This window comes from Nannospalax galili, unplaced genomic scaffold (genome assembly GCF_000622305.1).
Source record: "Nannospalax galili isolate Female #2095 unplaced genomic scaffold, S.galili_v1.0 scaffold429, whole genome shotgun sequence".
NCBI classification, from domain to species: domain Eukaryota; kingdom Metazoa; phylum Chordata; class Mammalia; order Rodentia; family Spalacidae; genus Nannospalax; species Nannospalax galili.
In genome coordinates this window covers 3,085,110-3,102,477 of record NW_008360330.1, presented here as the reverse complement: position 1 = coordinate 3,102,477, position 17,368 = coordinate 3,085,110, and the positions used below count along the sequence as shown (strand labels likewise).

Below are 17,368 nucleotides of genomic sequence, written 5' to 3'. Positions count from 1 at the left end.
AAGACAAATTCATGACAGTGAGCATGACAACACTCATCTCTCCAATGTCAATTCAGTCTTCAGAGAAGTTCAAACTGGCAACCCTCCTCAGTCTCTACAAAAGTTGCTAAAAGTGGGTTAGTACATCTGTTGTACCTCTTCCTTGATGCCAAATTCTTAAAATGAAGAGCTGTCTACCTGTCCTATTCCTTATGTCTGAATTTCAGAGATGTGATCTTTTATAAGCATTGGCCAATTGCAAATATAATGTTGGATCCCCAGGCTTTTTCTAAATCTTCTGGTGTATAAAGATCACCCATTCTATAAACACATCCCTAATCTATGAAGATATGCATATCTAATACCACTAGTAGAGCTACCTCTTATTGATCCTAATAGAAAATAATTTCAATTTTTTTTCAAAACTATGGGCTATAAGAGGAAGGAAATAAAGAGGAAAACAGTGAGTTAGTCAGACAGGTAAACATCAGCTAGATCCCAGTGAGAAACAACCTTGATTTTCTTATTTTCTGGAATACTTTTAGCAACTTACAGTCATAAATGTCATAAATGACATATCTGAAAAATCTGTAGAGAATGATAGAGCATTTCAGATCTTCCACCTAGTTTTAGTTTCATCATATCCTCGTGTTCGATGTTTCTGCCTCCAAGTATAAGTCACCACAGACTCAATTCATGTCCTATGTGCTCATCTCCCTCCAATATAATTCTTCATTATCTCAATTGGCAATTACTACTCTTAATTTGTTATTATTGTTAAGCATTTCCATGTTGTTACAACTCTTACTCTTCATATACTTTTCTTACCAGACAACTTCTCAGATGAACTGTAAGCAATGGGATGCCAAGGATTTGTTTTGAGCTTTCCAAAAAGAAAAGCCTCCAATTTTTAAATAAAAATGAGTTGAAAATTTTTATTTGGGTTAGGGCATTTTAAAATTCCTTTTAAAAGTAAAGGAAATAAAAGAAGGTAAAAAATAGAAGAAAAAGAAAGTGCAGGAGGGAGGGGAGGGGAAGGGAGGATATTGGAGGAAAGGGAGATTGGGATGGAGAGATGGATGGAGGGACGGATGGAGGGAACCATTAAGGAGTCTTACTTACATGGCCACAAGACTGTATGAAGGTTGCTGCCTGGTTACAGTTCTCATTAAAAGTCACAGGACTAATAGTTGGTCAACAATAGAATTTAAGAGAAAATTATCTTTTATCAGGAATAGTTAATTAACAAAATGGAGTGCTAATCACAGCCGACCACAGAGTTCTTCCACAGCACAAGTTTGTGTCAGTTTCATCACTGCTACATGTATATACACCGTGAACAAAGCACAGCCTTGTTCTGCACAGCTCCTCAGACCATAGCAATCTCCCGTTTGGCTCCTCTTTCCCTCTTTCAAAATGTTTCTGTCTGCTCCTCCCTAATGATGAGACGGATTCTTGTTGTCTATAGGAAACGATCCCATATTTAAGTGGAAAGAAAAGAAGTCTGTCATGCCTCACATCTGACCTTAACTAATTCATATCAAGTGACTCTGAATCTGTAATCAGAAGGGAAAGGGGGACGACAGTGTGGAGCACTGAGAGCCAGAGGATCAGATTTAGACAGGGAAATCAGAGCTCCTGAAAGGTAAGATCTCTTTTTTCTTCATTTTCTTCTCTTGCTTTAAACTGTTCCATTTTCACTTAAAGAACTACTTCACATTTCAAGACAGATTTGGAAAAATGAACAAAACCATTGACACAAGGTAGTCTTACAGGAGTTTTCAAAACTATCATGTGTAGCTTTTGGAAAAACTCATTAATTTGGATTTGAATAATTCATAATTATGACAGTATTTTAAAATGAGGGAAAAAACTAAACTGGTGAATGGTTAATGAAAATGTGATACATTTAAACAATGGAGTTCTATTCAATGATAAAGAAGAACAAAATCATAAAATTTGCAGATAAGTGGGTAGAACCAGAAACTGTTATACTAAGTGAAGTAACACAGACTCAGAAAAACAAGTGATGTATATTTTCTCTCATTTGTGGATCTTAGTTTCAAATCCTCAAATATAAGTATATATACTGATGTAACCACAGAAGCCAGGGAAAATGGAAAGGAGCCATGGAGGTAAAGAGAAGGACTTCCAGAGAGGGAGGATAATAGGAGATAAGTATTACCAAGGGGAAAATAGGAGTGCTTTAAATGAGGTGGGAAGATGGAGGGTTAGAAAGGGAAAAAGAAAAGGAAACGATAAATAATTTTTAGGTGGTATGAAAAACCAAAGCGATATGAATTAGTTCAAAAGCCTAATAAAATACATATACAATATCTGTACTTGAGTGCACGTGTATATAAAAGAAGGAACACAGTACTAGACAATAGAAACCTCTTTTCGAGTTGTTGGTCAGGGTAGTCCAAGAAACGTCCCAAATAGCACAGGCTATTGCTACAACCCTTGATTTCCTCCCAGAACTTGTCTTATTGCTGAAGACAGTAAGTACTTTGGATACAGGACTTGGAGCAATGGAGTTGGAACTGACCTGGAAACCACCTCTCTGAAGACTAGCTCTGACAGTTTCAGAGGCTATTATGCAAACTGCTAAGGGAGAAAATCAGCTAAGATCCAACTGCAGCTTTAAAGCCTAATAACTACAACAATGAGTGGCACAGCAAACTATCTCTATCTCAAACTATCTCAACAGTGGCATTTTTTAACTTGAGGGTAATCAACAGCTAATTGAGTTAAAGTCCATTCAATGGGAAGGAACTCATGTGTGGTACTGTAAACATAGACAAATACACATACATGGCTGGCAAGGTCATAGATCCTAGAGAAAAACCTACATTTGTCATGTTCCTAGACAAATGTAATTTTTTTATTGTATGTTAAATATGGATCTTTATATATATAAACAAACATACTTCTCATCACTCATCAAAGAAGCTTCTTTTTGTAACAGATGGAGACTATTACAGAATTCCACAACTGGTCAAATACAGAGAATAGGTGTCTGTGAGATGTCCAGCTCTAAGTAACACATATACTATGTAACCTCTACACATAAAGCTCAGGGGTCATAGTGAAACAAGGAGCTCATGCAACAGATGGTGATTAACACAGAAAGCCACAACTGGCCAAAATGTAGAGAATAAGATACTGCAGAGTGTGTGCCCCTGGATAGGACTCCTATATTAAACCTCAACCACACAGGGCTCAGGGACCATTGCAGAAAAGGGGGTGGAAAGACTGTAAGAGCCAGAGGTAGTACATGACCACAAGAGACAGAGTTTTCCAGGCAGCTGGGAATTTGTGGATATGAACTTACAGCAATGATGACAGCATGCAAAGACCCATGCAAACTCAAGGAGACAGAACCCAGCATATAAGTGGGGAAGTGAATAAGAAGCCTCAACCTTATATTAGGAACTATTGGCAACCAATCGCTGCCAGGTGAAGGAGAGTTGGTCTTCTTTAAGGGAGTGATGCTAGATAGTCTGATCAGGCTCCAGTGAATGACTTCACACCAAGGGATATCTGGGGATACAAACTTGACTCATTAGGCTGAACATATATGACAGAATGCGTGAGACCCAGTTGGGAGGTTATGGGGAGGCGCAGGTAGGAGAGGGATTCTAAATATGATCAAGATGTAGTGTATGAAATGCACAAAACTTCAATAATTTTTTAGAAATAGGTATCATCCATGAAAACAGGAATTTATGAGATAAAATGCTAGGGCAAATGACAGTATATTGGATGCCTTTGCACATCAGAAGGCAACATGTTCAAATACAATTTAGGAAAACTCGTTTCTAGGCAAACAACTACCACATTGTGTTATAAAAAAAGTCCCTGCGAAATTGATTTCCTGAAAGACCACGACTTTCAGTGTTAATACTTGATTCTTCCTACTTTGAAGTCAAGATATAATAAATCATTCTCATGACATAGCGGACAAAGATAATCTTAAAAAGTTCAACTCTACCCTGAAGTAGATTATGAAAAACAAGGCTTGCTTTGAGAACTGTCTCAGTGGACCCCTTCCCTTCTGCAGTCTCTTTGCTTTCCTGCAGTCATCATCTTCTAAGCAACAGAGGAAATGATCATACACCAGCAGGTAGGATGACAGGTAAGGTGTCTGCCTACCCTGAGGTACCTTAGAGTTCAGTGTGAAATTGGGATTAGCATAACACCTAGAAGAAAAACAGAAAAATCAAGAGAAAAACACACAGAGACATGGAAATGACAGCTTTCCCAGCAAATCTGAGAGGAGTGAGCGCCTTGCATACCCTCAGGCACTCAACTCAGAGATCCTGAATTGCCAGCAACCTGGGAGTGACAGCAGGCATCAGCCAGGTCATTGTTTCTGCATATTCAAGGGCTTGAACTACAACCAATACCTGCCACATAGCACGCTGCCTCTCAGGACTGTCAGTTCCAACTGCTGGGACACCTGAACTGCCAATCACTTGTTGAAACATGGTAGGGCCCCTTTATTTGCTAGCCTTCCTTTGTGCCAGGAAATTTCTTCCCATAGAAAGGTCTGTGTGTAATAAGTGAAGGAGGAAGACACCATTATAATGGCAAAGACCCAGAATGTCCATTTGGGAGTTTCAAGCTCTGGCCTGTTGTCTCCCACAGAAAGCAGGTCCTTGAAACACTGAAAAATAATATGTGTTTTTACACTTCCTTCTTCCTCTGCTTCACAAAGGCTTTCAGAAATTGCTTCTTTAGGCAGAGGTGGTCTAATAGGAAATACTGAACAGCCATGAATTCTCTGTCTTCCTAACTCAGTTTATAAAATGAACAACAAAAAAGCAAGTGATGCAGGCATTTATCTAGACATACATACATGCACACAGGGGTGGGGAAAGAGTCAGAGACAGAGAGAATTGAAGGAAGAATTACAGAGATGTGGGATATTTCCAAGGGTAAAATTTATACAAAATAAATTAAAATATCACTTTTGCTTAAGAATTATGTTCTAGAAACTGTTTACTTCATTACTTCATGTGTGTTGTTTTTCATTGTTATAAGACCACTGTAAGGTAGGTGGTATTTCCTTCCTCCTGCAGAGGTATGCGGCCTCAGGGAGGAAGTCATTTTGCCATCTCCTTCTATGTCGATTGCTTCTTGGAGCCATTTTTTCATCAAATCCCCAGACAACCTAAGCCTTCAGAATTCTTTCTTGAATACAATATATATTATTCTAAAAGTCATCCACCTTCCTAAAGAGTAAAGCCAATAGGACATCCAGAGAAGGACAAATAAATTCTGATGGCATCTGAAAGTGTGGACTTTCCTTTAAAAGTAAAACAAAATACTAAATTCAGTACAAAAAGGGAAAGTAGCATTATAAGGAAATATCTCTATTTTTTTCTTTAGATTTCATTATGAGAGAAAGGAAATGTAGAGATGGGGTAGATCTCATGTTTGAGAAGAATGGCTTATTTTCTGTTCAATAAGCAAACTACCCCAATATACAACCAGAGGAGAAAATTATGGTTGTGAGAACAGTAAACAGGAAATCCCCCACTAAACTTGGAGTCAAGAAAGTTGCTTTTTCTACTTCTTGCCAGCTGTGAAATCTTGGACACATTATCCAACAATGTTATATGTGTATAAAATAGAGATAATAAAATGTCCTTTATGAGCTTATTGGTCTGTGATAAGATTCAAGTGATATTGCATATGTATACAATGCATATATATGACTTTGAAGACAATAAAGCATTATCCAAGTGTAATCTATCACTTTTTGTTACAAAGAATGAAGTCATTTGAAGCAGAATACAGAAAAATGATGCAATTTAGCTCATTGTTCTGAAGTCTTGCCAGATGCAAAAGTATTTGAAATATGGTAGAAAGCAAGGATTTTCATAATATAGGCAAGCATTATTTACTAAACAAATGAACTTTGCTCAAAATAGGTGTGCTTGTACCTTAATATTTATTTTGCAATTATGTTATCCCATAACTGTAGTAAGCCTTGAAGCATTCCAGCAGGAATTGCCCTGGATGTATGTGATACACATCTTGTGTATCCCAAGGCATTTCAGATGATGCAACTTCTACTGTTCATTTTAAACAGTTCAAGTGATTCTAAAGGGTACCAATGATTGGGTATAGTACAGGATAACTTCCAAGACAGTCATGTTGAATTATTGGATCTTACTCAAAATGTGGGGCTTCTTTGAATGCAATTGCTTAGGTTTATAAGGCATTTCTTCTTATTTATGAGGACAAAGTTAGATTTGCAGCTCTCAGGAGCCCCTGAGTGTCACAAAATGGCAGATTCTAGGAGCTTATCAGTGGCTATGACACAATCTCTTCTTAGAGACTCTAGGACATAACAACAATCATCTCATCATTTTTAGTCCATCCATTGACTTTTATTCTTTTTTTTTGCAATAAAATTTCAATTTCCTGAATGAAGGACACCCCTGTGACAATACTCCTTAATATAATAACAATGAAAGAGCTGAGAGAGCCTGGGTAATTGCTTGTTTTGTCCCATTATAATATTCAGTGTTAACTATAAGCTTAACATTTGATTTTGATTTTAGTGTAAAGGATATTGATCTGGGGTTCAGGGTCACACAAAACGTTGTTTTGAAAATATGTTTTCAATTTTTGAAATTCTGATTGCTGAGTTATTTCCTAAGAATAAATTATCCTTATAAATTATCCTTATAATTACCCTAAAATCTGTCCTGTAAGACAGATTTTTCTAAGGATCTCATTTCTTTCCTTACATTGTTGGAAAGAGCTAATTTACTTCACTTTGCTTCCACATAGTAATATGACACACAATGACACATATGACAACACGACATCTCAAGAGTTCTCTACTGCCACTTGCCTCTAGTGACAGTGCAAACCATGACCAGCTTCATACCCCAAATCATAAAGAACAAGGGTGTGTCACTGCAGATGGAAAGAGGCACAAGCCAGGGAAGCTTCCTAAGCTTAGCAACTGATCAAGAAAGACTATGTGGACCATGGTGTCGGGGAGGGAGGGAAGTCAGGAGAAGAAAGGGTGGGAGTTCGGAGGTATTCAGGGATGGGGAGGTAAGGACAATGGGGGCACTGTGACTAGGAAGGGAAGGAGGAGGGAAGCCTGAAGGGAAAAAAAAGAGTGGAGATGAGTGAATCTTGGGGGCCTAGGAAACCTAGAGGGAAAAGTGATACCCTAGAAACCCTATGAGAGATGCACAGAGTGTCTGAACATTAATGCATATGTATACCTGAGAGTTGCTTGGCAGGGAATGCAGTGCCAGATAGAAGAGACCTCCCTTAGAGTGACAAGCATGCCATACAGCACTCATCAGAAGTGCTTCTTTTTGCAACAGATGGAGGCTAATGCAGAGTTGCACATCTGGTCAGGCACAGAGAACATACACCTGAGAGATGCCCAGTAATAGGTGACACATCTGCTGTCGAATCTTGACAACTAAGCCTCAGGTAACATAGCAGAATAAGGGATAGAGAGAAGGCTAATGGACCCCTCAACTCTCACCAGTGAGGCTTCCATGTATATTAGAGTGTGATGTACACAGAAGGCCACAACTGGTCAAGTTTTGGAGAATAAAAGACTGCAGAATGTAGGATGGGATGCCTGTATGGAACCTCACCCACCCATAGCTCAGGGAGCATTGTGGAAGAGGAGGCTGAAAGACCGTAAGAGCCAGGCCTAGTTCATGAACAGTGGGAGGTAGAGGTTTCCAGGCCACTGGAGGCTTGCTCATGTGAGCCTGTGGCAGCAGTGTCATTGAGCATGGGATCTATGTCAGGTCAATTAAACAAGGGCCCAAAGGGGAGGTGAGAAATAGGTGGTGGGCCAGCACTAGATTGAGAACTATTTGAGACTTAGTGCTGCTGGATAAGGGAGAATATGACTTACATATGACCACTGGATGGGCTGACTAGACTCCAGTGGATGCATTTACACTAAAGGACATTTGGGTACAAACACCTGAATAAATAGGACTCAGCATGTATGGCAGAGTGCATAGGGTTTGGTGGGGGGATGGGGGTGGCATGGATGGGGGAGAGGGTCTGTATTTGTGTGGGAAATGTGTGAAATTTTAAAAGCTCAATTAAAAAAAAAAAGAAAGATTACCATGGACAAGCAAGCTAAATTCTATCCACATGGTTCTGCTCTGATTCTGAGATAACGTGTGGAAATAGCTCTTCATTCCCACTTACACATGAAGAAATAAAGACCCAGAAAAGTGAAGTAGGTTGCTTGAGGCTGTGCAGTTAGTGTCTGTCAGAATTCAGGTACTTGACTTCGGCTTTTTTAAAAATAGATTTACGGGGATTGGAGAGATGGCTCAGCAGCTTAGAATGGTTACTGCTGCTCCAGAGAACCAAGTTCAGTTCCCAGTACCAAGTCAGATGGCTCATAACTACCTGTAATTACAATTGCAGGGGCTCCAATGCCTTCTTTTGGCCTCTGAGCATACTCACACATACCTGGGACACACACACACACACACACACACACACACACACACACACACACACATATACATACACACACACACACAAATAAAAATAAAATGTTATTTTGAAATGCATTTATCATTCCAAATGTAGTGTTTCTCCAATTCCTGGCCAGCCTATATACAAAAACAAGAATTTACTAATTAGACTAACAAAAAGTGCAACAAGAAAATGATGATGTTTGAGGTACTGGCTTAAGGAGAGACCACTGCTCTACATTTTCTTTGTGGTATAATCTACTTGACATTGACAGGGATGTGATTATCCATAACAGTAAGAAGTTGCTCAAATGCAATATATAGAAAGCCATGTCCCAACAATTTCTTTACTTACAGAACCATAAAGATGCTTTAAAAAAACAAAGCATTGGCCAGGCGTGGTGGCGCACGCCTTTAATCCCAGCACTTAGGAGGCAGAGGCAAGTGGATCTTTGTGAGTTCGAGGCCAGCCTGGTCTACATAGTGAGCTCCGGGACAGCTGGGGCTACAAGGAAACCCTGTCTCAAAACAGACAAAAAAAAAAAAAAAAAAAAAAAAAAAAAAAAAAAAAAAAAGCATTGGAAAGGCCATTAGAAATACAAATATTAACAAAATGCTATGGAATCACTGTAAATAAATAACGATTCACCTGAAAGACAGTTAAGAAAAGGGACATTTTAATAAAAGAGAGAAAATGGCTTTCTACTTTGGAAACAGTACATTTCTGTCATTTCTGTAATTGGTGTCCCTGCTGTCTTCATGAAGACAGTGAACAGGTTAACCAGACTCCTGGGCAGAAGAGTTAGTTGCTTTCTCTCAGGCATTCCCATGAAACTTTTACCATCAACCAAACTGTTCCATGAGTACACGTTGCATTAGTACAAATATCTGATTTCAAGGCCAAGTGTAAGTCCCTTAGACAGGACTGTCGTTTTGCTTCTCTGTATGCCAGAATTTAGCATAGTTCCATGGCACATAGAAAAGCTCCCTAAATGTTCAATGCAGAAGGAGCTGAATAGGGTTATGCTATCCCCAGCTTTCTTCCCATTATACTTAAAATAATTTCTCCCTAATCTTCCTGCCTTGACACAAATTCCTGACAGCAATTCCCCAAAGGAAGGAAAGGAAAAGGAGAGTTAAGAATGATTTGTGGGGGCTGAAGATATGACTCAGCGGTTAAGAGCAATGGCTGCCCTTGCAGAGGACACAGGTTCAATTCCCAGCACCCACATGGCAGCTAACAACCATCCATAACTCCAGTTTCAGGGGCATCCAACGCCCTCTTCTGATCTCTGCAGGCATTACACAACACACTCATGTAGGCAATACACTCATACACATAAAATAAAAGTTAAAAAAAAGAATGATTTGTGAATGAAATGTATATATCCAGAGTCCATGTTTTGTGATTCTATTGAAATCACTTTGCAAGGATTAGATGTAGAACCTAAGGAATCAGTCAAGCTCTCTTAGATCCTACTCTATCTCTAAGAAGAAACAACTCACAACATATTCTCCACTTAGCTCTTACTTCTTTCTTTTACATTTATTCAGTTTACAAATAGTTAGTGAACATTTGGCATTTCCTAGGCACCACTTGGGATCTAAAAGCATAACAGTGAACAAAACAGATGTCATCCCTCATTTTATTCTAGTGGTAGAAAGGAATAAGTTAAATATCTAATGCCTAGTAGTGATTAAGTCCCAAGAAGAAAAAATAATAAAGGAGGGAAGCATGCAGAAATACTAAAGGAGCTAACATTTTAGATAGACCAGCCAAAGAAAACCTTCTTAATATTCGAGTGAAAATATGAGTGTAGAGGGGCAAAAGACTGAGCTCTCTGAGGGAACGTTGTAGGCAGAAGGAACCACAAAGGCAAAGGTTCAGAGATGTATGTCATCACATGCTCAGAAAATAAGCAAGAGGCCACAGTGGCAAGAATAGGGAGCCAAGAAAACCGTGTGAGTGATGGAGTCAGACAGGTAACCATGGTCCCTGAAGAAAGGTGGACACAGATCAGAATATCCAAGTTTTAGAGGAGGCAAATGCATGGGTGTGGAAATGGACGAGCATTCTAATGGGGGCATTACCTGGAATACCCTGGTGGTGTTTAAAAACTAAAGGGAAGGTGCAGCCTAATGATTAGAAGGTGACAGTGGCCGTGAGGGTGGTGAGGGGTTTGTTCTATTAGCATTAGACACAAATGTAAGTGATTCTGGGGAGGAAAGATGATTTGGAAGAGGCTATGAAGAGAGAGGTCACCTACCCCTCAAAGAGACACAGTGACAGAAGTGTAAGAAAGGACCAGTGAGCCTTCCAGAAGGCAGTGAGCTGAGGGAAGTACTAGCTTCTGGGTAGAAAAGAAAGCAAATGAAGCCCAGAGAAGAGGCAAGCGAGAAGGCTGAGTGTATTTTGCTGATGATTTTGACTGAGTAACAGAGGGCCTTGGAGAAGGATTTGGGGGGTTAGACAGAGAAGACACAGGAAAGTAAATCTTTTCTCATCCTGTTCTGTTACCCACTTTCTCCATGTGTTCAGTTTTATTTTTTTAACCTTTTCTAGTCTATCCCTGCCTTTCCTCTTTTCATCCGTATATACTTCCTCAGCTCATCCCAACCCTTCATGACCTTTGTTTCATTAGTCATTTTCCTCTGTTGCTTATTTATCTGAGACAACTTTCTACCTTTTACATTTTCCTTTAGATGTGGGACTTTTTTTTTAAAACCTAGATTTCCTCTTTTTTCTACTTGGCGTTTTATCCTTGCGTACAGGAATCATACATGACAGTTTTCTTTAAGAATGATTGCAAATGCTCTAACATTCCCCCATAGAATGGCCTACCAGTTAGCATTGTTCAGTGGCTTCCCTTATGCCACACACAACACTGTCCCCCTCCTCACCTGAACTTTGACAGGTTCCATCCAGTGCTCCAAAGTGTCAGCAGTCACATTCTCCGGCAGTATCACAGGGTCGCTAGGAGGGATTACACATGATGGGGTGCACACGGCACCTAAAGGAGTGGAAATGTACAGAAGGGATGTGAACTCCCCAGATGCCTGTCTTTTTCAGTACCATTGCTTTCTACACTGTAGGCCATCACATCCTGTGCTTATAGGCAGAACTGATATTCACCTACCATGCACCTGTACACTTTTAGTAAAGTGTTGAAAGCCATTATAACATTAACTCCCTTGTCCCAAGTGCCCCCTCTTCTGCCTGCTCTAGTACATCCTTTCCTCAGGGATCTCTACATGTCTGTTGATCCAGCCATTGAGAAATCAATTCCTGGGGGCTGGAGATCTCAGTGGTCAACATCATGCTGCTCTTGGAGAGGACCCTGGTTTGGTTCCCAGCAATCACATGGTGGCTAACAATCATTTGCAACTCCAGTTCCAGGGGATCTGATGCCCTCTTCCGGCCTCCATTGGCATTGCACAGCATGGGTACACTTACATACATGCAGGCAAAATACAAAAAATAAATAAACTTTTAAAATATCTTTTTTTAAAGAGACCAATTCCTACTTCATCAGACCCCCATATTCCCATTCTAGGACTCCAGCAAACCAAGCTCTATGTTGATTGGCTGATGTCTTCTAAGCATATACAATACCGTCTGGTCTTTTAGTAGACTAAATTTATAGCATCTATTACCTAGCTTAAATGGCTGCGGAAATAGTACAGAGATTATTATATTACCTCAAGGCCTACCCTGTCAGTTGCTACACTGAAGATCATTACACAAACAACCAAGAAACGTATGTGAGTAAAGGAGGAAGCAGCCGAACACCAGAAGCAGAGATTTTAGTCTCTCAGAGAAAACTGTTGCTCTGATAGCTTACAACAGAGATCCAAGTGTCTCCTAAAATTCCTTTCAAATAAAGCTCACTATCAGTGCTCTCTACTTCCTCATCTACAAATTAAAGGATCCCTCTGTTTGCAGTTCTCCTGATCTGTGTCTGTGTCTTTAGGTAAGTAAGAATTTTTTTAATTATGTAATTCTTTAGGACCCAGTATGTGTATATCATATCTTAATATAGAAATTAGAAGTTTCGAGAATCTGTTCATGAAGCACCACTGAAGAAACGTCCAGAGTTTGCTGATATTCCAGGCCTGCCCACAAGACATCATAGTGTTAAAGAACAATCTAAATACGATAAAGAACCATTTCAAAAATAAATGAGGTTTCTAATTAACTCAGATCCTACACACTAGCATCACGTGGTTTAAATTCACCTATAAATTTTTTCTTGATTGTATAATTTGGAATTCAGGAGTAATCTCATAAGGTTGCACACAAATTACAACACTTTTCAATGATGCTGAGGGACAACCTGGGAAAAGTTGGGTCAACCTTACTATAAGTCAGCTCTGGCCACAAAGATCTTTCATTGTAGAATAAAAAGCTGTCCACAGGCCTGGAGCCAATCTTCTGCAGTGAAAGAATGGCTAAAGAAGAACACAAGTGAGCACAAACTCATCTTGTCCCTCCTTGAACAACAACAGAGGGAACAGGAATGCAGGAGCTCAGGACATGTGGACATGGCTAGACATTCCTGCCTCTCCTCCTGGAGATACAAATCCAGCCACAAATTCATTCACTCTCAGTCCCAGAGCGAAGCAGGTAACATGAGCAGTGGCTTAGCTGAATTAATGTTATATACAAGTAGAAGAGTAAAAAAATAAATAAATTCATCATAAAATTTCACTTTTGCTGAAGCCACTAAGAATCAACTTGCATTTCTATCCGTTCCTCAGAGATGATACTGTATCAATTCAAGAACAAGCCAGACCCAGGATACTTGAGGACAGACTTCCACGTCATCTCCCATTCTTACCAATCCCATATCCCTGTTCACACTTATACTCCACGAAATTCAGCTCTGAGGTGGGTGGTGGGCATTCGCCTTGCAGGTTCTCACACAACTTGAACTCCTGGGTCCACCGTCCTTCTTTAGTACAGAGGATGGGAAGCTAGGACATCAAAGGTAAAGAACATCACCATTTATTAATTGCATTATAAGCACAGGAAAGGATAGACTGGTTAAGTGATAATATCCTTCAACTTCTAGAACTTGAGCCAAAAGACCTTTAAACACAATAAATAGTTCAAAATAGCAAACTCAAAGAAGAAAGAAAAAAACAGGGAAACCCAAGACAATTCTTTGCTGTTTCATGTGAAGGAATCATGAACAATTTTTCCATTAATGAAACTCATCACTGATATAGTCTCCTTTAGATATAGAGAAAGAATAAGCAACTGACCAAAGCCATCTATCAGTGCTATTGGGGGAAAATTTCCCCAGATGGTGTTGTTTTGCAAGGATTCATCCATATTATCGCACAAATGTTGCTTGTGGCAAAATCGAATTTTTTCAAGATGAGTTTTATGTAGTAAAAGCAATTAATAACTTTCCTAAAGGTATGTTTTTGCCTTTCTACTGGAATGAACACATCATAGTTTCTTTTGATCTCTCTTGAAGTCTGTTCCCTTCTTCCACATGTCTGCTAGATTGTGTAACTCCTGGCTTCACACCCTCAAAAATCTAAGTATACTCTATCAAGATGGATTACAGGAAGTATTAATAACTATAAAATTCAAGAGGGGTTATAGATATAGCACTAAGTCTTCCTTCATCTGGCCAACTCTTTGTTTTCTTAAGTAGTCAGCCCAACAGACATGTTTGATGTCTTGGGGGGTCTCTGTTCATAGCCCATTCTTTTATCATCTCTTCTGCAGCATTTACCTTGGAGTACTGAATGCTAAGTTAAAGATATGTCAAGGGAGCAGTCAGGTCATTGTCTTTGCCTAGAAAATCTGTATGACCTCCTATCTCATGTATGTGTGTGGTACTTGAATAGCTCCTAAAATAAAATTGATTTTACTCACTCAACCGCAATAACACTGTGGTTTTAGTTCAGACTAGTGCCAGAATCCTAAAGAGGGTAATCATCAAACAGAATTTTGATAAGCTTTTCTTAGGATTCATTTCTCTATTTGGGATTCTGTTAGACTAAAGAAAAATCATAAAATCTGCATTCCTAGTCAAGTTAGGTCAGTGGCCATGCATGAGAGGTGACTGTATCGATAAATCAGGATCCTAGAACTATTTGTGATATACCTTGGTCTGCTACAAATCAGTTTTTTCTTATCTAAAAATAATCTTTTCACTCTCTAATGACTAATATTAACACTACTTAGTAGAGTCCCAGCTGCACAAGGCCCTGCCTGTTGGGATTCCTTACGTCACTGCTTCTCCACATTCCTGGAGTGACCATGAAGATTAGAGTACAGTCTGATCCAAACCAAGTTCAAGGCATCTTCCTTACCCTTTCACTTTCCTGGTTACAGTTGAGCACACACTGACTTTCCAGCTTGAAGCCATTGGTACATTCATACATGCCTTCAAAAACAGGAGAAGGAGGCTCACATACTACTGGGATGCAGCTGCCTTGCTCCCAGATCCCACCTTCTAGACATTGTATCTTCAGGAACTTGCTGATGAGACATGAAACAAAACAGCCCATCAGAGAAGACTTGATCTTCAGCAATATGTGATAAAAATCAGCAATGGGGGCTGGAGAGATGGTTCACTGGGCAAAGGCGACAAGCTTAATGACCTGAGTGAGGAAAATCCCTGGAACTCTACATGGTGGAAGGAGAAAGCCAACTCCTGAAGTTTTCCTTTGACCCACACACATGCTAGGCCATGTGCATGGGACAACACATACATATATAGATACATATATTATATATATATATATATAACATATATATACACACATACACATACACATATACACATACACACAAATAAATAAGTATAGTAAAAATTAGCATAAGATGCCTGGAGTAGGGGTGCATGCCTTTGATCCCATCACTGAAGAGGCAGAGGCAAGTAGATCCTTGTGAGATGGAGGCCAGCCTAGTCTACATAGTGAGTTCCAGGCCAGCTGGGGGTTACAGAAAGATCTTGCCCCCAGAACAAAAATTCAAAGAGACCAAGGCAGTTGGTTCTATTTACCCAAATGTCCCATGTTGGGTCATAAAGCTGAAATTAGTAATGCTTATGGATTAGCAGTGGTAGGTAGCATTATACAATAGTACTCCATGTATCTCTCTCAAGAGATTTTGATAAATTGTGGAGTAATTAGACTTTTATGGATTTTCTTTCAGATTTTAATCCTGGAGAACTCTCACATCTAAGCACACCAGAAGACGCCAAGTAGTCCAGAATGTCCAGGTAGTGTGGTCTTGTGTGGCATTGAGGGAATTAACCAGGTGTAACTTGAAGATCATCAGTATTTCTGTAGTGATATAACAGCTGAAATTGTCAATACACATCATTTTTTAGACAGGAAAGAAAGCTTTGCAGTAAGCACTGTTTTGAAATAGAGACTCAATCTGACCTTCAAAGGGAAAATCTTCTCCCTGAGATTACTACAATTGTTTTGTTTGTTTACAAATTCATTTCTCCTTGGAATGGGTTCATACCTTTCACCAGATCCTAAGGCAGATATGACTCAGTACTGTCCTGGAAGAATAGCCCTTGCTTTCCTTGCCCAGACATGGCCCCTGACCAAAGACTGTATTTGAGGTGGATGGGAGTCAAAAGCATTAAGGTTCTCGTTGTTCCAAATTCCATTCTACTCCCCTTCTGAGTCACTACAATCTGAAGGTGCTTTCCAATTTGGGGGTTTTAATATATCCACTACTGATTCAGAAAATTTGTGGTTACAGATAAGCTTGTGATTCAAAATATAAATAATCTCTTGACCATTGACTCTCTCCACCACAAAGTCGGTGACCTTATATTACCATTTTCTTGATTTCCTTCTTTTTTTGTTTTTGAAACAGGATCTCATGTACTCCAGACTGGCCTTCAAGCAGCTGAGAATAACCTTGAACTCCTGCATCCTCCTGCCAACATCCTCCAAGTGTTAGGATTGCAAACATGTACTATCATGCCTAAAACATTAAATTGCCATTTTCTAGTGCCATTGTGTCATTTTAAAATTTAGATATGTACACCATCTCCTGCAGAATTTTAACAGAAAAGTACAATGCCTGCTGTGTGTTTGCTCTGTACTTTTATCTTACACTAGATCAACATAGATCACATTGTCATATGAATATACATATCAGTCTTTCCCACCAGATTGGAAGCTTACAAAAGGCAGATACTGTGCCATATTATAGTTTTTAATTTTCAGGAACTAAAACAATATGTGGTTTATATCAGGTTTATATTATATTAAATGAATACTTGCTTTCTTGAATCACTGAATGGTAATTAACAGGATCAGGTCCATTGCAAGATATATAATAAACAAATTAACTCATCCTAACCCTTCAATAAAATCCTGCTTTTATCTCCACTTTATAGGTTTAAAAAATGTACTGAGAAATGTTAAGCTCCATTCCAAAGATTTCACATCACGGAATTCATTTGATTTCAAATAATTTAAATAACATATTTTAATAATATCTACCTAGAAATAAGTAGTGTTTCATTTATTATTAAAGAACAATTTAGAACCAATTTAAGGAGTAGTTTAGGATAAGAGTATGATTTATGACTAATTATTTAGGATTGTAATAGCCTATGTGGACATGTATATACTATCTATTAATAATATTGTTTTGAGGGCCTGGAGAGATGACTCAATGGTTAAGAGCACTGGATGCTCTTCCAGAGCTCCTGGGTTCTATTCTCAGCACGCACATGTCAGGCAAAACCCATCTGTAACACCAGTTCCAATGTAACCTATCTCCTCTCCTGGCCTTCATGGGCTTTGCGTGACACAGGTGCACTTACAGACATACAGGCAAAATACTCATGCACATAAAAATAAAAATAAATAGATAATTTAAAAATTATTATTATGAGTTA

General features: G+C 39.1%; 1 protein-coding gene across 1 annotated transcript in view; it reads right to left on the bottom strand.

The window, feature by feature from the left end:
* Positions 1 to 17,368, bottom strand: part of Pappa2 (pappalysin 2) — a 315,095-nt gene that overhangs the window by 44,238 nt on the left and 253,489 nt on the right. Inside the window, exons 17-19 of the mRNA XM_008826112.2 lie at positions 14,805 to 14,973; positions 13,313 to 13,448; positions 11,376 to 11,485 (exon numbers count right to left, since the gene is read on the bottom strand). Coding sequence (XP_008824334.1) covers positions 11,376 to 11,485; positions 13,313 to 13,448; positions 14,805 to 14,973 — 415 coding nt within the window. The remainder of the gene's footprint in view (positions 1 to 11,375; positions 11,486 to 13,312; positions 13,449 to 14,804; positions 14,974 to 17,368) is intronic.